This window comes from Odontesthes bonariensis, chromosome 23 (assembly GCF_027942865.1).
Source record: "Odontesthes bonariensis isolate fOdoBon6 chromosome 23, fOdoBon6.hap1, whole genome shotgun sequence".
Taxonomy (NCBI): Eukaryota; Metazoa; Chordata; class Actinopteri; order Atheriniformes; family Atherinopsidae; genus Odontesthes; species Odontesthes bonariensis.
Window position 1 is genome coordinate 19,572,792 of NC_134528.1, and position 26,576 is coordinate 19,599,367.

Here is a 26,576-nt window from a genome sequence, read left to right on the forward strand (position 1 = left end):
CAAGTTATTGTCCCTGTTTAAGAAGTACTGTAACACCCATTCAGGCTAAAATTTCAATTATCATATAAACGACAAACAGCATGGTTAAACATAAATGGGGATTTATGTTTAACACGTGTATGAAAAACGGTTGGGACCAATATTACCTTCATATATATAACGACATATCCTCAATAAACAGAGCTACGTTCATGTCTGACCTACCACGGGGAACCTTCTTGAGAGCGACACGTGAACAACACGGACAGAGTTCGGAGACGGACGGGACACAAAACGCAGATCGAACGTTGGAGGGAGATTTGAGAGGCGCGTGGAGGACGTCCTTCCTCACACTTAACTTTGGTTTCACTCCCATATTATCATAGTTTTGTTTTATATTGTATTTTACCGTCATGTCATCAGACATAAAAACGACACCGAGGGGGTTTCACTGCACCCTGTGCAACGTCAACTTACCCAACGGTAAGCTAACGCAGCCACGCGCAAGTTTACACGAATGGTGGATGTTAGAAACTTGCTCAAGGCAGGTTGCTAACTTCGTTTCCCAAGAGAAATTCTAGTTCCCTGAAATCATACAACATGTTAAATAAATTATTTATATTGTGTGTTACTTCCATTACTTCACCCATACTCGTATACACATGTATAATCTGATGAAGAGTTGAGCGCATTATACACTACCTGGACTAAAAAGAGAAGCCATTTGTTGTTTTGATCACTGCATGCATTTGCCGTGCCGTTGTTTGGATGACCTTATGCAATGCACCAACATTAATTTGCACCCATGCGCTGGGTTACTTTCTGACCAAGAACCTGGAACTGTCAGACCATTGAGTGTGGTCTTCTCCAGCCTGTGTCAGAGATTCTCAGTGGGATTCAAGTCTGGACTCTGAGACCATCAGTCCTTATGTTAAAATAAAGATGTGTCAACTAACATCATTTTGGGGCTCATAATTAGCTGAATGTAGAGCTGACTGACTGAAGTAAGCCCAGATCATACCCCCAGCAACATTGGGTAGCACACTAAGAAGTTTTCCTCAAGGCTACACGGGTGCTTTGTCCCAATATCTTGAATTATCTTTGCTTTGCGTGCGCTAACATGCTCTGACTTTCCCTTTTAAACATTTCTGTGAGTTCTGCTGTGACTTTTTCCTCAATTTTATCTTTTACCAAATGTTTACGCGAGCGAGATCTTTTTACATTTTGATGATAGTTCACCACCACCCTTCCGGGGTTTTACATTGTGTTTGACAGTTCTGTTAGTCTCAACATGCTCCTCTTCGTTTTTTTTTTTTGTTTGTTTGTTTGCTTGATGCAGACCAGCAATTTGACCCATCTGAAACCGAGTGACGCCGTTTCTACAACTTTTTTTTTTTTTTTTTTTTTTTTTTTTTTGCTTCGGTTATTTTTCTTAAAGGAATAGTTCGGGATATTTGACATGAATCTGTATGGCATCACCATAACCAGTGTCGTGCATTCAAACTGACTTACCCCCGACAGTGTCCTGTGAGCCGAGTTCTTGTCCAGTGTTGGTCAAGGCGAAAGTAGTCCGGCTTGTTTGCTGGGGTCAAGAAATTAGCGCGTTTTTCTTCCCAAAACAGTACGTGTGCTAAAGAGTGATTTATTTCATCACAAAAACCGAAGCCGGCAAAAGTCACTCCTCGTTATCACTTGGGCCCTATACTGTCTCTCATTGTGTATCAGTGCGCACGTCATTCTGACCGCGAGCTGTGCGCACGAGTTCACTTTGTTTACTGCTCGGGAAGATGTCTGACAACGAGAGCGACGAGGAATATATTGACTTCCGTTCAGAGCCAAGGGGGTATCTTTATGAACCCGTTTATACTGAGGAGGAAGTTCGCCAAATGGACTTAGATCGGGCAGAAAGAGAGAGGGTGGACAGAGAAGTGATGGAAACAGAAGCTGGAGCCACTGCTGGAGCTGCGATACCCAGGGTGGCCGACAAATCCTGGTGCACTTGTTTGAAGTGCGAAGTAATGCAGACAGAGGTGGAATGTTACTGCTGACACGAGTGGGATTTAGTTATGCCCCAGATACAAAACATTTCCATAGATGAGGATGTCGGCGGCCGCGGGACAGCTGCTGCCTGCATCACAAATAACGGTGACTTCCCTGCACTCCTGAATGCAGGCGTCTGAGAACTTTTTTCCATGTTCCCAAGATCAACTGGAAGAGGCGTCCCAGACCAGCTGGACCCGATGGCCAGTTGTCTGCAGAGTAAGTGTTGAGCACTGCCAAAGAACAGAAAGACTCGTGCGCACAGCTCGCGGTCAGAATGACGTGCGCACTGATACACAATGAGAGACAGTATAGGGCCCAAGTGATAACGAGGAGTGACTTTTGCCGGCTCCGGTTTTTGTGATGAAATAAATCACTCTTTAGCACACGTACTGTTTTGGGAAGAAAAACGCGCTAATTTCTTGACCCCAGCAAACAAGCCGGACTACTTTCGCCTTGACCAACACTGGACAAGAACTCGGCTCACAGGACACTGTCGGGGGTAAGTCAGTTTGAATGCACGACACTGGTTATGGTGATGCCATACAGACTCATGTCAAATATCCCGAACTATCCCTTTAAGCTCTGTTTATGCTTTTTCAATGACTGTCTTTCCAGTTCTCTGCTTTCACATTTGGCATGTATCCTCTTGTGGTACTAATAAAGACCTGTCTCCTACGATCTCATCTTATGACCTCAGGGTGTGTCTTCCAACATGGTTGTTTAAAGAAAGAGAAGCTCCTCGCAGCATCAGTAAGAGTTTAATATGTTGTTGCCAGATGAAACGCATTCATCGCTGCTGCACTTTAGTTTTCGTTTTGTTTTGTTTTTAATGACTTGCAGGTCCGAGCTTGGATCAGCACGTGAAGGGGCGGAAGCATCAGACGCTGAGCACTGTGCGAGCCACCAGGAAGACCCAAGAGGAGCACAGTGTGTTTGTCAGTGGCGTTAAGCCTGACATCTCTCAGACTGACATAACTGAGTACTTCCATAAGTTTGGGACTGTCGCAGATGTTATCATGGATAAAGACAAGGTCAGACGGCTGCATACAACGAGATGCATCTTTATTATTCAACGCTATGCCCTGCCTTACCGTGTTATTGCTAACAAAGTAGCATCCATTTTGAGATGGCTGACAGTGTGCTCTGTCTAAGCTTTGGGAAAAGTTACTGACGACCCGCTGATGATGTCTGCTTGCTCTCACAGGGGTTGTATGCCATCGTGCAGTTCGGTGAGACTGAAGGCGTACAGCGAACTCTGTCCTGTTCAGAGCACCAGATAAAAGGCCTAAAGCTGCGTGTCAAACAGCGGGAGAAGAAGGAGTTCAAGTTGATTTCCAAGAATAAGAACGACCCCCACAACCTCCAACGAGTGTTTGATCGCCTTAAACCTGAGCTGTGTCAGTTGGCATCTGTAAGCATTGGTTTAGCAGCTTTTTTAAAAAAAAAAAAGTTTTTTATTTATTTAATTATTTTTATATATATATATATATATATATATATATATATATCTCGTCTGCTCTCTCATACACATACTGATACAATTCTCCTGCAGGTGGAGGCACAGATGCAGTACACAGTTGAGCGATTTCAGCTTGGAGAAAACGAAAAGAAGGCCCGAGGCTTGCTGGTTCAGCTCCTTCAAGAGGTTTTTGTGGAATTTTTCCCAGGTGACCCCTTTGTAATATCTACTAGAAATACAGTGTGTCTCACATGATGATAGACACAATAATACAATAATGCAAAAAGTTGCCTCACTTTTGACTCACATTTCCATGCGTCGCAGACAGCCAGGTTCTGCCCTTCGGTTCATCCGTCAACACTTTTGGCATCCACTCCTGTGACTTGGACCTGTTCTTGGACCTTGAAAACACCAAGGTGTTCCAAGCCTGTGCCAAGACCACCACAGACCAGGTCTGCCATTTGTAAAAGGTTATTTGCCAGGGATTTACAATCCACACGTTTCATGCTAAAACCTCACTCAACGCGACCTCAACAGATGCTCGCTCTGTAGTGAATTTGGTCCCCTCGCTCTTTTTCAGGCAAGCGAAGGAATGTCAGACGATGGCCGTTCTGAGGACTCCATCCTGTCAGATATCGACCTCTCCAAAGCATCTCCAGCGGAGGTGCTGGAGCTTGTGGCAACCATCCTGAAACGCTGCGTTTCCGGCGTGCACAAGGTCCAAGTGGTCAGCACCGCCCGTCTCCCTGTCGTCAAGTTCCATCACCGACAGCTCAACCTGCAGGGGGACATCACCATCAACAACAGGTCAGTAGATTGATTTCTTTTTGGGGGACATCTGCCTTATGATAATGCATCAGACGTCTTCAGACTTGGTGAGAAATGCTTCAGATATGTTCGGTGAACACAGTGAGTGAACGCTTTTCTTGGATCTGTATCCCTCGACAGACTGGGAGTGAGGAACACCCGCTTCCTCCAGCTGTGTTCAGGCATGGAAGACAGGCTGAGACCTCTGGTGTACACCATCCGCCACTGGGCCAAACAGAAGCAGCTTGCTGGTACGGTGCAGTAATTAGTTAATTATTTATTTATTTTGAAGCATTTAGATGCATTTTTAAACATAGAGTTTGTGTGTCATGGTTATCTGTGCATTTAGGTAGTAATTTCATCCTTTGGTCAGCAGATGTCAGTAGAACCACGCTCACTTCCTCTGATCAAACTGTCTGAACACACATCACTGTATTCTTTTTTTTTTTTTTTTTTGGTGCCTTGCTTTGAAAGCTTTGGTCCAAATAAATACATCACAATTGCAGCCCTTTGTGTGTATGGGCAGTGATTCCTGATATCACATGAAATCCTTATTAAGGGTGTTCTTCAGTTAAGAGCACAGCAATTACCTCGACTCCTGGGCCATGTGTCGCTTGTTCCCTTTGAACTATAGTCTCGATGCTGCCACTGCACCTTTCATCAAGGCAGAGTTAGGAAAGCACGACGGAATAAATGCCGTGTTAAGGTGCCGTTTTCATCCAAACTAGGATCTCGGAAGCAATTGCTTTGATCAGTGACGCCAGTAATAACAGAAAATGGTTGTACGTCAGAAATAAGTTTGCTATCTTCAAAATCAAACAGAGCACAATAAACGTGTCGGTGCCAAAGGGTGTTCTTGGGTTTACATCATGTCCATGGATTCATTGAGAGGACTCCGGTGACACGTTGGCACACACACACACACACACACACACACACACACACACACACACACACACAAAAAAAAAAAAAAGTTTTGCCACCTGTAACATCAGTGCAGTGCATCTGTTGCCAGACTTCAGCTTCCCTCTGCGCCATTACCGACCTGTTATCTGCAAATACAACTGCGTGGCCGTTTTCTGATTACAGCTTGTTCCTGTCATCAACCTGTGACACCCCCCCCCACCCCCCCCCCCCCCCACCCCCACGTAGGTAATCCCAGCGGTGCCGGTCCGCTCCTCAACAACTACGCTCTCACACTGCTGATCATCTTCTACCTTCAAAACTGCGATCCTCCTGTTTTCCCCACCGTGGACCAGCTTAGAGCCATGGCATGTAAGTGCTGCATTTGTCCCAGTTTGTGTCTCTGCACCGTGATGAGTGCGTTTGACCTTTTCTAACCCATAATTACGAGTTTTTCTGGTTTTTACAGTGCACAGTGAAAATGAGTACACCCCTGTTGAAAAGTAACATTTTGAACAATATTTTAATACACACACAAGTTATTCCCAAAACGTGCATAGAGTAAGTTTAATACAACATCTGTTCAGCTTACAACAGAAAAGAAAGGTCAATAATATAACTTAAATGACATATTTGTCCATTTTTTGTGAAATTATGCTGGTGCAAAAGTGAGTACACCCCTATGTTAAACTCCCTGAGAATGGGCCGTGTTGGCCCGAAATGTCATGAAATGAAAAGGCATTAAAAGGGAGGTCATCGTTGTGCGTTTCATTCTTGCCTTACATTGAAATTTTACATTTTGAGTCTGCACCAGGCTAAAAGAGACGTGTGTGAGATTTGACTGAAATCCTATGGAGAGTATCATGATCTGCTTCAGTAGTCACAGTACATGTTGACAAGCATGTTTCTTTTGGTGAAATTCAGCTTCCTACTGTTGATGGCATCCATACAGCCCCAAACCATGTCACTCCCACTACTATGCTTGACTTTAAGCATGGGGCACTTTTCTTTGTACAAATCACTTTTTACCACCACACAGGCTTGACACCATCGAAAGCAAATTTGTTTATCATTGTCTCATCAGAGACAAACAAACTAAGGATATGGATTGCTGGAACCATGTCCTGTGATCTGATGACACCAAGATGAACAAATTTGAATAACTTGTGTGTGTATTAAAATATTGTTCAAAATGTTACTTTTCAACAGGGGTGTACTCATTTTCACTGTGCACTGTACGTGTAGAAAGTGGCAAACGCTCGGCTCAGGAATGACTCGTCCCAGCCTGCAGGACCTTAACATTTGTGAGATTTGGTTGAAGAAATATTGGCGAGCAGTCGAGGAAACGTTTTCAAAGAATTCAACTTTTTTCTTTTTTTTGCCCCAAACCTAAAAAGCGATGATGCATTGAGCAGGATATTGACAGTATGACATTTAATCTGACTTAAGCAGATTAATAAAACCTCTTTAACCCATCTAGACCACTCGACGTACAAAAGAAGTCTCAGATTCTTTAACACGCGCCTCCCTTCTGCATTCCTTTGAAGAGCAACTCTTCTTTGTTTCACTTTACAAACAGATTTACGAGGAGCCGCCACGTCCCTGGAGTAAGACGGCAGTTAGAATGATTGCTGTTTTGAGAATCGGAGGCATGCTGAAGCTAAAAGCTATTCAGAATGCATATAAAGCAAGCCGACCCTAAAAACGTCTCATAGCATTTTGAGCGAGAGCCATACCGTCCTAAGAGCTTAGAAAATTTCTGATTCTCTAAACTGAGAGCACTCCAACTGCGGTCTACTGCATTTAAGACACTCAAAAGTTCCTAACACAACCGCACTTAAGAGAAAAGCTAAATATCCCTTTCAGTAGTTTTAACGAGCAAAAGGGGGAAATAACAGGAAGGGTCGGTGCGTCAAACTAAGGTGACGTATAAAGTCTCCAAACCCGTCTGCGAATGGAGCCTTTTTGTGTTTTGAAAAATGAAGCCTATATAGATCGAGTCAGTCGAGTCGGATATTTTCTGCTTTATTTGTGTGAGTGCCGTCCGCCAAAGCAGCTGACGGCAAATTGGAAACAATCGATGGGGGTAAAAATGATGGAAGAGCGGGAAAGTTATCACATTATTGGGAGGTTTCGATCAAGAGGAGGGTGCTAACGATCCAAGTCAATTAGGTTTAACGAGAAGTACAGTAAGGTTAATTAATTCCAAACATGCACCCTGAGGGGGGATTGTATTGTTGAGGAGCTGTAAACCAGGATATGATGGTGTATTCTTTTCCTGTGACGTATGAAGGGATGTGGCACATTTATCTTACACCGCGCCCCAAATTAAAATGAAATATCTCTTTTATAACAAATTGATTAAATAGTTGGGGTTGCAGTTTGGGAAATGAGATCAGGGGAGAGAGAACCAATGCTCTGAAAAAGGCCCGTTATAGAATCCAAAAGTGCCTCAGGAAAGTATTACTGCAGGAATTATCCAGCCTGTGTTTGATTTTATTTTTTTTAACACTTTCTGATTAGTTGTCACCTTCTGTGTGTCGGTTTCAAGTTTACAAAAGATATAAAAGAGAAAAAAAACAATCTGATATGACCTAGTGATTGTATTTTCATTGCAGACCTCTACACTTTAAACAGGGAGAGTGTACATTTCTTATTGGCAATGCAGGCAAAAGCATTTAATATCCGACTTCCCACTGGAACAGGACGCCTGGTTTCTGGTTTCTCTTGGTAGCTCAGTGTTCCACGTGTTACCTTTTTAGTTTGTAAGGCTTTTTGCAGCCAGATTGAAAGGATTTGCATTTATGTCATAAGTTCAGCTTCATATTGTTTGTTTCCCTCAGTGATTTCTTTATTAATCTCTTGTCAGGTGAGGAGGAAGAGTGTGTGATTGAAGGCTGGAACTGCACCTTTCCCAGTCAGCCTATAGCTGTGCCTCCGAGCAAGAACACACAGGACATCTGTAAGTGTTTTAAAGAAAAGGAGGGGGGAAAGTGTTGACTACGATTCCCCTCGTTAAACACAGCTAAACGCTGTGCCTATGTCTTATTCTTAAACCCGCATGTTGTGTCTTCTGCTTTCTCTGTCCAGGCTCGCTGCTCGCTGGCTTCTTCTCCTTTTATGCAAATTTCGATTTTGCCAGCAGTGTCATATCTCTTAGGGAGGGTCGGGCACTGCCAATCATAAATTTCCTCGGCCCCAATAAAGAGGATGAGGTGATGCAGGAAGAACAGCCCACCAAGGCTCATCACCACGGTCCCAAACTGGGCCCCCTGAATCTCTTGGACCCCTTTGAGCTCTCCCATAACGTGGCAGGAAACCTGAACGAGCGCTCTCACCGCAGCTTCCAGAAGGAGTGCCAGGACGCCGAAAAGTACTGCCGCAGCCTGCAGTACCAGCGCAAGTCCGCTAAAGGGAAGTCATGGGGGCTGGTGCGCTTGTTTACCCCACATGGGGAGGTCTCACACGCCAAAACGGAGCATCTAACCATCAGCATCCCCTTCAAGTCGGCATCGCTGCCAGATGTGCTGCGCGACGAGCTGCACACGGCGGGAGACGGCTTCCGGCTGCTGTGGTTCCAGAAAGTTTGTTCCGCCGTGGAGGGAGTGTTGAAAACGGTTCTCAAGTGTCACCTCGCTGCCTCCGCAGATGCCGTGTTTGGTGAGGATTCAGATGTTACCGCTGAGGAAATGGAAACCACATCTGCTTCCCTGGACTCATCGATGAATGACAGTGTTGAATCTCAGAAGGAGAGCAGCCCACTGGGCGCAGTTGTTGTCGGCGCCAAGAGGTCACTGTCCTCAGGCAGCGATGCTTCCGCGTCGCCTCCAGACAAAAAGCCCAGATTGCCAAAAAGGCGGAAGCCTGAACTCCCCCCGTGGATCTGTGTGCAGAAGCACATGGTGTGGGCCGGCAGGAGAAAAGTGAGGAGGGAGCTGGTTAAAGACGCAGACTCGAGGCCAGAGGGCAGCTGTGTGGAGCTGGAGTCCCAGGTCACCGCCTCAATCTTTGAAAAAGAGCCGGAACTTAAGGAGCCTTTGGAGTTTAAAGTTCAGCCCCAGATGGTGGGTGGGACGGAAAGCACAAAGGCTGTGCTCAAGTTGGAGCCAAGCAGTAACACGGCAGGAGTTTTTCATGACTTCTTTCACTTTCTGGAGGCATTCTTACCCAAGATGGTAGAGACGATGCTGGAGAAGGAAGCGGGCAGTGCTTAAACTTAACACCGACTGTAGATATCTGTCCCCATCTTTTTCAAACCTGCCGTAAATGAGCACAGATTGAGCTGTTGTTCTATATTCAAGCACCCATGAGTTTATTATAGATATTGGCTTTGTCAGAATGTTGAGTTTCCTTTCTTTCTTTTTTACTTTTCCCTCCTTCTTGTTCTTTCAAAGACTCATACTGTGTAGTTTTACTAACACGTTTTACAGTGTTATCATGTTCTGATTAAGCCTTCTTTTATGTTTGCGACCTGGCTTGTTTTCTGTTATATTTCTGTTTAAAAATGATAAAAAATGATCTGCTGTTTTCTGCAGGCCTTTGTGTTTCTTCGTGGAGCAGTTTCGCTGAGTCGGGGCTATATTTACATGTCATTCATTCAAGCATCCTCTTGAAAGAAATGGTTTTATTAAAAGGTCCGTTATTATTAATGTTGCACAAAATAAAAAAAATGGGTTGGTGCTTTAATTTAACTTGTTTGGAGGCTTTCCCAAAAGCCTTTAGTAAGTCGGGTGTCTGCTGGTATGACTGAGACGGATGATTGTAATTACTCCGGCAGGCAGCTGCTTTATTACAGCAGGACAAGTGGGACCTGAGTGATGCACAGAGCTCCTGTGTGCTGATTAACACCATTCGTCTCGCTTGTTAAGGAGAAAGAGATGACAAGGAGATTTGAGAGGCCTCCTAGATGTTGATATGGCACTGCTTCACGTTACTGACGGGGTGTTTGTTGTCGTGTAATTAAAGATGAAACAGTTTGTTACCCCAGAACTTGATGACGGTGTCTGTGTTCAACGCAAATGATTTTCAGTGTCTTAATGTTTCGTTGCATTTAGAAACGATAAACAAATCTATAATCTATAACATTCTGAAAAAGAGAGGCAAAGAAACACTGGTTTGCAAGATTTATAAGTAAAGATGGAGAATTCAGCAGCAGATTAATTTGGTGAGGGTGTCGAGGTTGGATATAAAAGGAGCATCCATCAGCGGCAAAGTCTTTCCCAAGCAAGGACTTGTTGATGATTCAGTACCAAAATATCAGATTTTTTTTCCACACGGAATAGATGAAGGGAATCTGGGAAAATCTCACTTTGTAAAGGCCAAGCACTGAAACCCCCGCTGGACACGCGTGACCGTCACCACCATAATACCTCAGGCGGCACTGTTAGAAACTGGAGCTACCTTGGAAAAAACAAAAAAAACACAAACAGCAAATGTAACCTGAAGCTGCGTTGAGCAAAGAGGAAGCCATGTGTGAACTCTGCACAGAAGCACCGCGCATCTTTCTGGGCACACGTTCATCGCGTGTTAACGCAAAGACGGTGGATCCGTGTTCTGTGATCGGTGTGGGTTTGATCAGCGAGCAGGTGACTCGCATATATGTGAGGTCTTTTCCTGCGAGCCAGGCTTTCCTTTAAAAGGATGATGCCGGGCTCTTAGTGCAGTGAAGTTGGTCAGTGGACGCATCATTTAATTTGAACTCGTCTTTTAAATGAAGCTTCCAAAAAATTGCAGGTTTGAGTTTTTGTTGCATTTCATTAGTATTTCCCAACTTTTTGGGGGAAAAACAATTTTTCTATAAAAAAGATGTATAGAAAACATTCTAAAAATGTTTCTATTTTTTTTTGACAGAATAACGACAATAGTTTTAGTGTTGTGACTATTTTTGCCGAAACCCTGACTGTTTTTCATCACTCGCTGCGTTTTTTTTTTGGTTTTTTTTTTCCCGGAGGTTTCGACGGCGCATCGCTTGAACATCAGCCTCCATCTTTCACTGACACTCCCAGTTTACTCCAATATCGCCATCCGCTTGGTCTTCGGACATGCGCCTGATATACGAGCGCTCGCACACACCTCTAAGCCTGGGAATGAAAGTGATTGATGTCAAAAGTGGAGCTGTGTTTGCTGTCGGCCAAAAGAGCAAGAAAACAAACCTTTAACTGGTCACTCGAAGTGTTTGGCGCAAGTTTCATCTCTCCAAGTAAAGCAATCTGTTGAAAAGTGCTCATTAGAAGGGACAGCAACGTGCGCTCATTAATAACAATGGGAGGTTTTTTTTCATTAGTTTTTTACGATCGACCAATTATGTCTTGCTCAATCGCAGAAATTACAATGAGAATTGTGGCCGATTCTTCATTTAGACTGCTTATTTTGGTCTCCACTGTCGGACCAATTAAGCCCCCCCTGAGAGACCTAAAATCTACACTGCTTCTGGGAAAAAGATCTGTTTACGATCTGCCCTGAGTCACATCTGGTGTGATCTCACTATGTTTTGTAACGGGATACTGCGCAGCATCTCTGCGCAATCTGACACCGAGCATTACACCTTTTAAGGGGAGAATGCAGATTTCCCTGAAGTTTGTGGCATGTTTGAGAACATCCTCTGAATGAAATCATCCACCTCTCCCGAGCCGTTCCATCCCTGTGACGTCATCCGTCCGAGTTAGCCGAGGTGGCCACTGCCAGCTCGCTCGTAAACACATCAGTTTGTGAGATATTGCTGTAATTGGTCAGCTCTTCTTTCCAAAGGAACAAGAAAAAAAAAGATGCTTCTGCTGGCAGTTCTCCAAAGCCAATAAGAACTGGCTTAAGCGCTTGTGGTGTGTCTGTTTTTAGTGTAACCGCCACTTGGAAAGAGAAAGTCTGTAGCATGAAAGATATATGTGCATACGGTCATGTTAAGTCACTCGTCATCTGACCATCACTCGATGGCCTCCTTTCAAGCCATTTATATGCTCATGAATTATCCCACTGTGGTGGTGGGTCGTAATCAACCCCCCATTCTGTGTCCTGCTCTGTGCAAACAGACCTGGCAGCATGAAAAGCACTCTGTTCATATTAGTGGCTCCCCCACTGGAGATAAGGCAGAATAAAAAGTGCATAATCATTTCCCCCTTTCTGTCTGTGATGGCAGGAAGGAGTCAGACATTCTCCTGGGAGATTGCTCCTTCACTCGAATGGACGTCTGTGCATGTGTGTGTGCATAATCTTTTCTCTATTTGGATTCGACAGCGTGCGTGATGCCAGTGGAAATGGATTCTCATCTAAAGTGAGAACAGAAGTCCTGAAGAAAAGCTTTTAAAGCTTGCTACATTTACGAGGCGCAGGTAGATGCCGACAGAAAGTGGATTTTTTTTAACATCAGGATTTGTTGAGGCTCTTATATCTGGTAATATTGTTATGTGAGTCCTCTGCGTGTTACCTAACACTGTCACAGACATCGGTGGCACCAGGAAAAGTTGCTAAAACTGAACAGGATGGAAAAGTTCTGATAATCGCTGGCCTCCCACTGGTCTTATCATCGTGGCCTTGATGGCAGGTCGAACTCTGTCCTGCATGTGGTAGCCCAAACGGCTCTTCAGGAGTGCATTAGCTGGAGTTTATTGGACTGTGACAACTTAAACCCGCCTGCCCTTTCTCTTATCTGTTAGGTTTTCACTGTTTACCTATAAACGCTGGAGCGAGCTAATGAGTTTGTCTTGCGCATATTGTTGTTTCTTGCCATTGACTTTTATTGGCTGCAGAAAGAGTGCGGAGAGGTTGATTGCTGTAGTAGAATTAACTAAATGTTCAGGATAGCCGCCGTTATCTGTGGGTGATTACCACAAAGAGCACAAATACTGGTTTCCTCGAACGGGAGGCAATGTAGCCATTATTTGGTGGCTTTTCGCCAACTAACCCCTACTTATTGTTATAAGCCACAATTTTCCAATTTAGATTCAATTTTCACTCTTTTGCAGCCATTTGAACATCACTTGGCGTAAACACAAAAGTGTCTCCATGTTTCAGTATGAATTATGACACAACAATTACTCACAAATGGTCAGTCCAATCAATTTATAATACCACAATCCACTTGCAGCCTTTAAGGCGTTCTCCTATTCACTTTAATTGCTTGTTTTTTTGTCCTCGGCTCCGTAGAGACTGTCAGCGGGGATTTATGCTCAAATCAAGGTGTGTTTTTGACAAGGGCTTAGGGACAGACAAAGACAAAACCATTGTTTTTTACGACTCTATAAAAAGCGTGTGAAAGGACTTGTCATGACTTCCCTTGGGAGTTTGGCGGGGCAACACTTGCCCGTGCTCTGACGTGCTCTTTGCCACCATGACAGCTTCTCTGATTAATGCTGTAAACCCTAAAATATCCCATAGTCTTCATTTTCAAAGGGTGGTCTGGCTGTTGGCAATATTATTGAGTGTCCCCGTAGCACTGTGGCAAACTTTGACTTTGTAGAGAAAGCTTGATTGCACATTTCTGTCACATTTCTCTTCAAATTTGCTCCAAACAAAGCCAAAAGATAGGATTTGCCCAATGAACATATACTATATCGTCATAAAAAGCGTCAGTGAGATGATGCTCGTTCAGTAAGGCGTAAACGCAACGCACTCCACTCATACTGCACAGTTGTACGACCTCCACAGCACAATAAAATAGACTGTAGTAAACTCTACCTGTACACCTGTAACCCCCCTTGGTGAATGAGCACTAATGTGATGAATAATACTGATATTAGTAAATTACAAACGTGAATCTTCTTTGAAGTCATAGCTATAAACTTGTTTATAACCAGGGTGCATGTGGAAGGCAAACACATTCCCACAACTAATCAGGTAAAAGGCAGAAATTATAATAATGTTAAATAGTTGGGAGGCAGAGAAGTTCACAGCTAAGCAAAACTGATTCATGAACAGTGTAGAAAGAGCACTAAAATAAATGCATAAATGATTGAAAGAAATCTATTCTGTGGTGGCTTTAAGTACCTTTAAGTTGGCAAACAGTTAGAATAGTTGACTAACAATTCATGGTCCGTGCTAACAATACAGTTAGCTGTTGAACTTTTGGCTAAAATTGTAGCAGACAGTTTGAATAGTTGGATTATCAGCTACTGAGGAAATGTGAAGAGCATGATAGCTAAATGTAATGAAATAATGGTTGAACGAGTTAAAGAAGACATTCAAAACAGCTTAAAACCAAGTTGCACTCATGTGAGACAGAAAGTAAAGTCTCCTTCAACTCTAAAAATCATCAAGACTTTGCATTTCATCACTACAACCCCAGATGAGCATCAGCACATACCATATCTCACTGTGTCACAGTATATTCTAACAAATATTAAACAAAAAAAGCACAAGCAGTGTGTGAAAGAGGGAGTTTTACCTTTTACCAGCAGTAACTTGAAGAAATCTTTTCTGTATGATATCATTACTCTCTTACATCATTTTGGACAACTTTTCTTTACAACACTGACTTAGTTCACTGAGGTTTGTAGGCATCCGTGCATCCAAAGTCCTCTCAAGGTCCCGCCACAGCAGTTCTATCAGGTTCAGATCTGGACTTGGACTGGACCATTGCAACACCTTGATCCTTTTCTTTTTTAACTTTTCTGGTGTAGGCTTGCTGCTGCGTTTGGGATCATTGTCCTGTTGCATGACTCAATTTCAGCCAAGCTGTAGCTGTAGAATATTTTGGTATACAGAGGAGTTCACGGTTGACTACTGAATATTCGGTTGAATACTCCAAGATGTCCAGTTAATGTGGCTGCAAAACAAGCCCAAATCATCAGGCCTCCACCACCGTGCCTGACAGTTAGTTTGTCCTCATATGCTGAATTTGGTTTTCACTAAATGTGCAGCTGTGTATTATGACCCAACATCTCCACTTTGGTCTTGTCTGTTAAAAGAACATTATTCCTGTATTCTTGTGGTTTGTTTCTACACCACAGACAGGTCGCCAGTCTATCACAGGGCCAGCGGTGGACCAGGTATCGTTTAAAGCTACAATGAACACGCTGGGACGAGACAGATGATGCTGATAGGCTTTTTCATGTCCATCCATCCGGCCTGGAGGGATCTGCGAGGCAGGTTACACGTGGTCTTTTTAATAATAAATGAAGGGGATTAAATAAAAAATAAATGAAAAAAAAACAGTTAAATGATAGAAACTACACGGAAAATAAAAGACCATTGAAGTTTTACATTTCTACATTAAGTCAGCAGCATATCTCTGTCCTGTTTGCACACACGCACTAAAGAAGAGATTGCACTTGCACTTGTTGGATAAGCGATGCTTTCAGGCGTCATGAACTGAACAGCAGACCGTGAAGAGCCCAGATAAACAGAAGCCACTGCGACGGTCGTAAAACTGACCAATTACATTAAAGTGAGTCTGTCCACCTCAAACCTGAGAGGTATTTGGGTACAGAATGTCTTTGTTAGACTGCTCATATCAAACAAGTGTCATCAATCTCTCGACCCCCACATGACCGCACACACATACACGCACATACACGCACACTCACATTCCATACTAATCAATCAATTCACTTAATTGAATCTAGTTTAATCTTTAGGCTGCAAAATGATAAAGTTTGTTTTTTCAACTTAAGTTATGTGTGCATGGAGTTTAAAGTATTAAAGCATAATGTTGAAAGTGTTCATTGAACCAAATTTTAGAGATGGTTTATGTAGCTTCACTTCCACTAATCTTTGATAAACCAAAGTAATGATCGAGTCATTCAAGCGTGTTAAGCGTGTGGTAGATATATTCAAGTGATGGTAATATGCTCCATGATTCAACATTCTGGACATAATGCAGAACGAAATAATAAAATGCCTTGTAACAGATAAAACAAACAACAAAAACGGACTGCTGTTAAATGTGTTTTCTTCACTCTTGAGATTTCATTTCTTTGTGTTGTTTCTTACAGTGCTTTGAAGATCACTATTTCAGATGAGGGCCTGTTTATAGTATCGTCTCTGATCTCTTGGAAGCCTGCTGAGTGAAAGGTCTACGTGTAATAGATGATTGCCATGTTATGGAGACACCGAGCCGTGACCAGCTGCTGTGAAACTGCAGGGGAACTCTGATCCCAGGAGGAGCTGAATGACGGCTCCGTGCTCACTGTCGGGGCGCTGTCCGTAGTGCTGAAACGCAGTTTTCCCCCCTTTTTAAAGTCTAATTAAAGGTACACAACACACAGCAAAATCATGTTGATTTGAGTGAGCCCATATCTGTTTTATCTGTTTTTATCTGTATCTGTTTAAAAAAAAAAATTCCAAATCAACTTTAGAACTCAGTTAAAACTGTCAAAGCGTCAACCCACATCACTCAAGTTGAAGGTCTGAGTGTGTCCACGGGCACGTGTGGAGACGTAAGTGCCCGTTTACTCGCTGCTCCTACAGAGAGGGGTGTGGTTAAGTGTTACTCAGTGCGCATCAGGTATCCATCCCACACTATATAATCCTGTGAACTGAGCGGAGTGTAGCAGGACACCAGTGAGGTGAAAGCATCGGGAAACAACTCAAACTGTAAGTCCTCTTTACTTTGTTTTACTCCGTTGAAAGTCGATGTTTCCTTTATATTTTTACCTGTTGGAAAATGTTATGTTGAGCTTCATGTGTTGTGTCTTCATCTGTTGCACATATAGTGCACTAAGACGTTTATGTGAAGACTGTCTTACAAATGGAAAAAATAAGATGTATTTTGATTTTTTTTTTTTCTTATTTATTTAAAAAAAAAAAAAAAGAAAGTTAACCCACAGTGTGAAATCAAGCCGTGGTGTTACTCCTCTCTCCTCAGATGGCCAAAATGCTGAGATCATGTGTGATGTTCGCGGCGCTCGTTTTTTGCCTTCTGGTGTGTTTGAGCACTTTCGCGGACGCCTATCCTCCCAAGCCGGAGAGCCCCGGGAGCAACGCCTCACCGGAGGACTGGGCCAAATACCACGCAGCTGTCAGGCATTATGTCAACCTCATAACCAGACAGAGGTGAGTCGGGAAGATTCCCATAATCCATTCTGATTTTAACCTGTTTATCTTATTTGGAAAGTGGAGACAAGAACAATGTTGCAATTAAGTCTGGAATAGATCCCCCAATTTATTTTCCCAGCAACCCTGGAACTATGTCAGATTTGTAAGATTAATTCATTTCCCTAATAGTTTGCCACCTTGAAAAACTGAGAAATACAGGACAATAAATGCACACAAACACTTGCAGTAACTTGGTGTATTTTCATGCTCTGAACTCGGAGAGGTGTCCGTCTCCCTTGATGTGAGGGATTAACGCCTGAGGCTCAAGGACAAGTTTGCAGAGATAGACATATGGAGTATAGTACCCTCCTGTTGCGGTATGACTTCACATAACTTCATAAGGGCTGTTGAACACCCTGAATGAAGACATTTCTGGTGCTTGTTAGGACCAGAAGCCTGCTTTTATGACATATTAAACATTTCTTTTTGCCTCTTGCTGGGTGAAAAGACAAGAAATAAAAGAATATGTAAAACTCACACGGTGGTAGCTCCCTCAAGCTGTGGTTGAGTCAGTCTCAATGTGAACTCACCTATTTTTAATTAAACTGTCCGGATCTGTCATTGCCCGCGAATGACGGCGTGCTTCCCAGCGCAGCCCCTCGTGCCCCACAGCAGGGTTTATTCTTCAGGAAAAAAAAAAAAAAAAAAAAGGTAAACCTTTCAAAAAGCAAATTTAGAGCAGGCCGGTGCGATTACTGTGCTGGCCACCGGGCAGTGAACCTGAAGGCCCCCCCCCCCCAATAATTGCGCATTTGATTTGGGTTTTGGAAAAAAGCACAAAGACTCAGTGGGGTGTTTGAGGTTAACCTGCCTTGTTGACAGCTTGATGACCCCCGAAGAAAAGACTCCCCACAGTTGAAATTCATGGCGGGTTTGATGGGGTCACACCAGAGCACTCGATGAAGCGGAGGAGGGACACTCTCACCGATGTTTGATGGCAGTCATTACATGCAGGTGTTTGATTTTCTGCAGGTATGGGAAGAGATCATCCCCGGAGCAGGCGATGGCTTGGCTGCTGTTCGGGGCAGATTCAAGCCAAGACGCTGAGCCACGGTGAGAAAACTTAAGCTACATATCCTGTGTTCTGGCCGTGGGCTGACATTGATATCTATGTATGTTTTGTAAAAATGAACACTGACGGTATTCTTCAAGCTGAAAACCGATGACACTTTTTAAAGATGAAAATGTCCTCGAAGGATCGCATAATGTGTGCAAACAGACTGCTGTTACCACAGGCCACTGATCCATTATTAAATGCAAAGTCCCGTCAGTTAACCAGTTAGATGGGAATAGGATGGGTGTGAGTGGGAACCTAAAACTAATAAACCACTGTTGTTTTAACTCCTGAGCTGCTGATTTGTCAGACCTTTTATCCGCCACATATTTGCATGCAAGGCTACGTTTCTGTTAATTACACCCGTTTTCTTTATCTTCTTCTTGCAGCTCTGACTATGTCGATCCGTGGTAAACAAGCCCAGTGTTAACCCCGCCACCCTTTCCAACATGTCCGTCCTAAAATTCATCACCAATCAACACCATTCTCAAGAGACAACCTGCACTGCATATTGAACTTACTCTCTACATTTAATTAGCCTAATGTGCATGCAAATCTCTTCCTCCCCTTTTCTGTTTGTCTGCTCTTTGTCTGTAACTGTATGTAACCCCCCCCCCCCGGAAAAAATGTAAATAATTTGTATCAAAAACAATCTCTTTACAACAAAGATCTGAGTGGAATAAAAAAACCTGATAGACACATCCACGGTTTTTGGTGTTTTTATTTGATTAGATTTTATTTGTAGTAACTGCAGCTACGCGTCCTGCCACTAGATGTCACTGTGTTGCCAGACTGCGCCCATGTGCAAGTTAGGCTCGCTCCTCGCTGCTCCTCTATGGGTTCACATCGCCGCCAGCAGACAGGCTTCAACTTCGCACAAAGGCAGAAGACGGAAAAAAAAAAAAAAAAAAAAAAAGACGCGCTTGACATCACAGACCCTTCTTGGACGTCTTTTGGGAAAGAGGACCACTGCGTGCACACAGCAGCCAGCCAACTGGCTTTTTTGATCAATGGAATTTGCAGTAGCGCGTGCGAGCCGTTTTGGGTGAGGTAAAGATAGCTGTTTGTGTGGGCTGCTGTTGGCTGAGAGTGCACAGAAATAAGCAACTGAGAGGCGACCGCTGTGGACACCTCGGACTGCGTCCAGGAGAGAAGAAGCATCTGGTTCTGGTGAAAAGGTGACCAGGCAGGTGAGCGCCGCGACATTTCGCTGTTCCTCAATTGCGAATGGGGGGCGTTTGATTCATGTTAGTTGATGGCACGCATGCAGTCATAAAGCCGAGCCTTGACACAGCTTCGTTCCACCTTTACTCACCAGGTGTCTACTGTCACATACAGCCAGTTATTGCTCCAACGAAATATGTTTACCGTTTCAGTCAGTTGCTCCGTGTCTAACAGAGGCAACGTAGACACGGAACTATATTGCCACCCTAAATTACATTAGAAAACACTCATTATCAGAGCCTCGTATCTCGAGGTTAGCCTACAGTAATTCTGCACGCGAGAACTCCCTGTACCACAAGCTCGTGCGCTTTTTGTTATTTTTTTATTAAGCTAGCCTATACTGGCCGCGGGCCATTAGCACCTGCGCAACAGTCGTGACAGGTAAACACAACTGCGGCGTCGACAACCCGACGTAAAGTTAATGTCGCCTGGGTTGCATTTTCATGGTGAAATGTGGATAAAAAAAGAGTGCACGAGATGCACCTGTGCGTTGCCTTTGCGCATGCCCACACGCTGGAAGATGTGCACAGATGTTTTGAATGCGTCTGGATCAGCGGTGCTAATGTGCTTGGGTAGGTGGACGGATATTGTTTTGTTTTTTTGGTCATTTTTAATTAATGGAGAATATCAGAGCTCCTTATGTTGTTGAGGGGAAAAAGCAAAGAAGAGAAAACAAAAGAAGACATCGGGGTTTCTTCAAATTTTCCTGAATATTCTCCATCTTTTGTGGCCAATTTACAGGCTTACTAATGTCCAAACAAAAACAGGTCAACTCAAATGCACTCTTCAAAATGAGAATAATGATTAAAACTGCGCTTTTCATCCCTTTTAAGGTATATAGTTTGATAGATTTGTCAGAATGATGCAGGTTGACCCGATACCACTGGTTCATAAGTAATGCTTAGCTCACTTCAACCACAGGACATCTCTCTACTGTCATACACTTCATAATATACCATGTTCCTTTGGATTGCTGTTAACATTGATATGACTGGATGTCGATGCTTGTTTTACTATGTCTGTTCTGATAGAATTGGTTGAATTCATAATAGTTTAGACAAGAGTATGAGCTATTTTCTTATCCTTTGTGTTCATATGCCCACGGTGTTGTCTCCCTCATGTTTAACTATTACACAGTGAACATTATAGCTCGTGGAGATGAGGAAAGAAAAAGGCAGCAAGAGCAAAGTTGCTGAATTATCAGTAGGTAATAGGGATCTGCTTCACGTATATGACTTAAGTGGAGGGGAAAATATGTATGTATGTCTTTCACAATACAAAACCTTAGGCTGTTACCTATTTCTGAATTTCTGAAATAGTCCATGTCTAAGTGGGGAAGCGGGGAAGCTGTGTAGCCGCTTCGTGTTTCTTGTTTTTTTCTGTCCTCTTTTCTTCTTGAGTCGGCGACAGATCCTGTAATTGTTTTACGCTGACTGGGGATGATTCTGAGTCTTTTCACCAGGTTTCATCACGTCTGCACCTTGTACACGTCAGCGTCAGCCATGAGTCAAAGTGAGAAGTGCATTAAATCCACGTGACATAAGCCCATGGGCCCAGTTCCCGAGCATAAAGAAATGTTAGATTCCGGGATCAAGCGTATGAAGAGCTTCCTGATAGGTTTTTAAAAATTTCACCAGCCTCACTTTTTTTTTTTGCAATCTTCTTCAAAAATCTCACCAATTATCCAGAGAGTTATTTGGATATCTGATTTTCATGTTGCAGAAAACTAACAACGTTACCAAACAAACTCAAATATCTGATCAATTTATTCAAAGAATGTGATATTTGTGGAGATTGTTTTTGGCCCAGCTTAACTCTCTCTGTCACACTCGCCGACACTGATTAACTGATGTGATCATAGAAGAATATTGTTATTTTGAAAGAGTCCTTTGACACCGTCCGCCTTCTAAAAACGTATTAGTTTGTCTAAAAACTCCACAGTTTGTTATCGTTTTACCAAAAATCAAAACTCCCACTTATTTATTTAAATGTGAAACTACAGTCAAATAGTTCTCATTCAAACGGCCTCTCTGAGGGATTAAAGAAACATTTTCCTTCTTCTCAGTTTCTCTTTTGGATGTGAGAGCTTTACCCTCCATTTCAGCGCTTTTTGACGGTTTTGGTTGGCTGCTTTGGTTTTACCTCGACGGAAACATTTCTGTCAATGTTCTTCTTTGACAATTTAAGAGCCAAGGCTTTGAAATGATGCTCTTCACTCGAGACTCTCTCTTGAAGATCTGAAATGCGTTTTCTACGGCACATTAAATGGGATCAAACGAGAGAAGAGTTCGAGCAGAAGGTCAGGCTGACAAAAAGCAGGCCTCAACCAAAAAGTAATGCACTTTGAATTTATTACAATCCTTTTGATAGTGGTCACCCATGCAGAAAGACTCAAAGAGCGAGAGCCTGAGCCTGTGACTCCTGAGCAGATCTTGTTAGAAGTTATTTGATGTCACACTCAGAATTCTCTTAATAAGAAAACTCTCCCTGATGCCTGACCATGACACTGGGTCTACATGATGAGATTAATTTGATTATAGCTATGGTTGGGTTATGCTCCTTAGCAAGGGTAATTATCCTTGGATATATGGCGGTGAATGAATCGAATCATTGGCACAAAGCATGTCATACCCCGGTGCGACAGGTGGCGCTGTACCCATTTCTACTATTGCTAATAGATCCACTTCTGGTTGACCTCTTCATCACCAACAACAACAACAAACTCAGGCATTTGAGAAAGAAATGACGAACGAAGAGCAAGATGAAGCTACGTCTCTCTACATTTCGTTTGTGGTGAGCATGCTTATTGCACATTCTCCATCGCGTTGTTTGTTTCTTTCTGATGGCGGCGACAACAACAGTAATATTGTCTCCTTTGACTTCCGGTTTACGACCCCGGGAAAAAATCATAAGCATGCGCAGAACGCAAAGTCCAATTCACCACGTGCTTCACCCGTCTACGAGCACGTTTAGTGTGACTTTCAACCGAGTTATCCCAGGGTCTTAATCCGATTCGATTCAATTTCTTGTCAGACTAAGGTGTATGCATGATTTTAATAACTCAGTCTTATAATTTGGCCCTTAATCCGATTTTTACAGTGACATGTAACCCCACTGTTCAGTTTCACTGCTTTGAGGCGCTGAGTGATTAATTACCACATCCAGCAGGACTTCTAATCGACTGGAGCCGGCTAATGGGATGGATTCAGTGACAGGACTCATCCACAAATTTTTTATTGTTATATTTGGCCTAACAACTGACATTGTTCCTCAGAAAGCGCTGTTTGCTCCTCCAGACTGGGATATTTGGACAAGAATTGGATGGATTACGATTAAATCCGGAATACGCCACCTTGTTCCACAGAGAATAACTTTTATGTCTCTAGTCGTTACCTGACTTTTCATGTGGCACTTATAAAAGGTAAACATTGTTCCTTATGAAATGGGAACCTTCCTGAATTGTCTTTACAACACGGGAGATTCTATGGAGAATAAACATACAGTTCAGCCCGGGCGTTTCCCGTCGCCTCTGGTTGCACGTGCACTTCAGAGCGGGAGATTCTGGGTTGGAGGGGGATTCTCTCACGGGTGGAAATGCCTGATTTTGATTTTACAGATCCCCTGACTTGTTTTCGTGGCACCACGGTGAGGCTGATGTGTGCGATTCGTCCATCGCGAAGGGTTTGGGATGAAGGTTGGCACAAACATTCATATCTGCCACTGGATGAAAGCCTGACTTTTAATTTCCATCGACCTCAGCTGTACTTGAACTTACTGGGAGTCGTACTTGTATTCATGAGTAAAAGTACAAACCCGGGCCTCATGTATTCTGCTTTGCTTAAACATGTCATGTGAAAGTGCCCCTTTACTTTGTCATATTTACACCATAAAACTTTTTTAAAATTTTTCTCGAGAGATCTGAGTGATGTTGAAACTCTTAGATTTATATTCCTCATTCTGTCAAAGCAGCGTCATCAGAAACAAAGGAACGGAGATGCTTGAAGGAACTGCAGGCAGGGTGATGATCGCCTAATGCTGCCCCTTAGAGCAAGGGGCAGCATTAGCACTGAGGCAATGAGCTCACGGCTCATTGCCTCAGTCCCTTCACCTCTCGGTGAAGGCGACATGACATTTAATTCTAATTACAGTCTGTATCCGCAGAGAGAAAAGGATGACCTGCGTCGCCAAGGTGATTGAGATACATTAATATTCCCGTTTTCAATTGACATTCAGCGATGATGGCAAATTGTTGTCGTGCTGTTTTTGAACTAGTAGATTTGATTTTTTTAATAAGGCAGCACGATGAAAACATATTCTCAATGATATGACACACACGGGACTCCTTATTTCCACCCGTTTCAGAATCGTCTGAGTTTCTCATGGCTGAAGTAAAACGTGTGTTCAAAAGCTATTCGCTGATGGTTAATCATTTACCATTAGCTTGTTAAAGCCCCTTTTAGGTAAAGTTTCTTTAGTGTTCTTCTCCGGTCGAACACGCAGCGCATTAATATGCATGTGAAGCAGAGCCCCTTCATTTCGAAGTCATTCAAGCGCGCCGCATTCTTTAAACTTTAAACTGCTCTTTGAACGCGTCCTCTCCCTCGGAATGTCTCTGCACTCTGATCTGTGCAGACATTTGTAGAGACTTAGATGGAAAAAAAGGAAATGGGTTGCTTCTGTTTCTTTTGTCAAGCGACAGTTTAGTATTTAGTGACAGCGGAGGTGAATGAACAAACTGATGTTTTCTGTCGTGACATTTGATGGCAGATCCCCAAAATCCTGCACAGTTTTATGAACCCTGAGCAGAATTTGCGCTGTGTTTTCTTAGAAAAGTGCAAATGTGATTTTTGGAGGGAAATGATAACACGTCAGTACCTTTGTTTGCTTTGTTTTGCCACCAAAGCTTTCAGGGAAATTACTGACATGAAACCACAGTGCAGTTTATTTTCATACTGCTAGTGAGAGCGAGTGTTTTTGAGTTGACTGAACCCTTACATTTGAATTTAGATCTTAATCTCATTCATTTTCATGTGTTTTGTAATTAGCCACGGCATAAAAAAAACCATATTTGGATTAAGCTGTGCCCCTCTCATCCGGTTGATGTAGAATATGATGCTGATGGAAAACGTTTCCTCAGATAAAGACCGACTCGTAGCTCAGACCATTTAACAGACCCAGTTTCAGCTCTAACTTATTATTATTTTACGCATTTTCCCTTGTTGCCATGGCAAAGCGCCGGGGAAAAAGGCCAAGAGCTCCTCGTGGTTGTCTTGGATACGACAGTTTTCCCTTGTAAAGTAATGACAGGAGCTGAACCTGTGGGAGCGCGGGGTTATTTTTAGACCTGACGCCACCATGCATGTGTGGATTAAGACTTGTTTGGTTGCTTGCGCGTTTGCTGGTGTGCATGAGCATGTTTACAGGCTTTAATGCGGCCTCAGTGTGTGAACAGCTCAAGGCGTTTTACACTTGGCACACAAACACCTGAGCCACTGCTTGTGTCGTTGCTCCAGGACACAAATGTGCTGGGTGCAGGCTTTATTTGCACTAGTATGTTTCTCATGTCTGCAAGCGCTGTCATTGAGGATATAGATATTCCCATATCTCATTTGTCGAGATCCGTGCTGACGGAGAATTATATGATGGAATAATTTAGCAGCCCTTTAACGCTGGCTGTAACACAGTTATTCCCCTGAATTTCAAGGTTATTCTTAAAGCTCCAAAGCTTTGACCTTTTCATTCATTACTGGCAATATAAGATTTGGGTGATGCAGGAATTAAAATTGAGTACGTTGTTGCACTGGAAATATTCGGTAGAGTGCATTTAAAATGACTAGGGATAGAATTATAGACTGGTTAGCACACAGATGGCACAGAGGAACTTAAAACACAGCTGCCCTCTCGGTTTAATAGACAGTGTAGAGATGATAGCAGGTCTGCAAATGTGATGTCATGGCAGCTGTGCTATTGAGCTGCTCTCTTCCTGCTATCTGATGAGGAGGATGGAGGTTTGTGTGAATGCATGTGCATGTGTTAGCTCCCTAATGGAGACAGAGGGGAAATTACTTATAGACAGTTTAGATACAAGAGATACTACATTGCTGCACAGACTGACCAACAAGTTGCACAACTACAGTTAAACTTGAACCTTAACCTCTTGAACATTTCTAGAACACCTAATTGGTCCACTGGTTGAACGATGAAGGTCTCAGAAAATGTCCCCGATCGCCAACAAAATACCACCACCAGTTACGACTGCACCAACATTATCTCTTGTCCATTTTTATCACAGTCATGACACATCAGTGTCATAAAAGGAGAGTGAAAAGGTTAAAAAGCTGAGAATATCCTGTTCCTTGCACTCACTCCCCTCCCTGTCAGCCCAGCTGTATCGCTCAGCCAAGCTCCACTGCAATCAGCTTTGACTTCTTAGCTGCCGTTTGGCCGCGGCATTCTTTTAACAAGCTCTTTTGTTTCATAGAGTGAATGCGGAAAGTCCCAGATAATACAGGGGGACCGGTTTGCGGTATTAAATACCCAATCCACGTTGATCATTAGTTTTACTAAAGCCCGGGGTCGTTTCGATTTACTTAGAGGAATGCGCTCCAATGACGAACCAGTGAAAGCTCTTTCAGCTGTCCCCACCTATCATGCAATGCAACAAAAGTCGTAAAATGGGGTGAAATTAACGCACTTGATTTAAAGGCACATACTTAAACACAGAATGTGGATTAAGTATGAAAAATTCGCTCTGACATCCTGGTGTGCTACATGCAACTGTTTCAAAACACTGTTGTGCAACATAAAAGTCCCACAATGCAACATCAGAGGAAAAGTGTGGATTCAGGGCAGAAAAAGGCCAGATTGACTGAGGTCCAGTGAGTCCCAAAGGCAACTAAACTTATGCAGCGCACACTTTGCGTCTTAAAAGTAAAAGCAAAACTCTGATCCAGTGTAAGAGTACTTTGCGTCATGTAAAAACACAGAGAACAGAATTATATGCACCTAAGGATCTGCCATGCAGTTAGTCACTTGGAGGTGTCTATCCGATGGCCGGATCTGGTCATTTCTCTGAGGAAA

At 43.2% G+C, this 26,576-nt stretch overlaps 3 protein-coding genes across 3 annotated transcripts in view; all 3 read left to right on the plus strand.

Annotated features, from left to right (window-relative positions):
- The first annotated feature begins 259 nt into the window (after positions 1-259).
- tut1 (terminal uridylyl transferase 1, U6 snRNA-specific) lies at positions 260-10,167 on the plus strand. The gene is made up of 10 exons (XM_075457944.1): positions 260-462; positions 2,863-3,053; positions 3,227-3,433; positions 3,575-3,689; positions 3,806-3,933; positions 4,062-4,288; positions 4,430-4,539; positions 5,441-5,563; positions 8,061-8,153; positions 8,282-10,167. The coding sequence occupies exons 1-10, from the start codon at positions 393-395 to the stop codon at positions 9,403-9,405; spliced, it is 2,388 nt and encodes a 795-aa protein (XP_075314059.1). The 5' UTR covers positions 260-392; the 3' UTR covers positions 9,406-10,167.
- A 6,440-nt stretch (positions 10,168-16,607) lies between these two features.
- On the plus strand, positions 16,608-18,965 carry pyyb (peptide YYb). The gene is made up of 4 exons (XM_075457120.1): positions 16,608-16,717; positions 16,989-17,176; positions 18,191-18,271; positions 18,662-18,965. Exons 2-4 carry the CDS (start codon positions 16,989-16,991, stop codon positions 18,684-18,686), a joined length of 294 nt encoding a protein of 97 aa, XP_075313235.1. The 5' UTR covers positions 16,608-16,717; the 3' UTR covers positions 18,687-18,965.
- Positions 18,966-19,113: 148 nt separating this feature from the next.
- The window catches only part of mpp2b (MAGUK p55 scaffold protein 2b), a 38,845-nt gene continuing 31,382 nt past the window's right edge, over positions 19,114-26,576 (plus strand). Inside the window, exon 1 of the mRNA XM_075457543.1 lies at positions 19,114-19,462. The gene's annotated coding sequence lies outside the window, so the exon portion shown is untranslated. The remainder of the gene's footprint in view (positions 19,463-26,576) is intronic.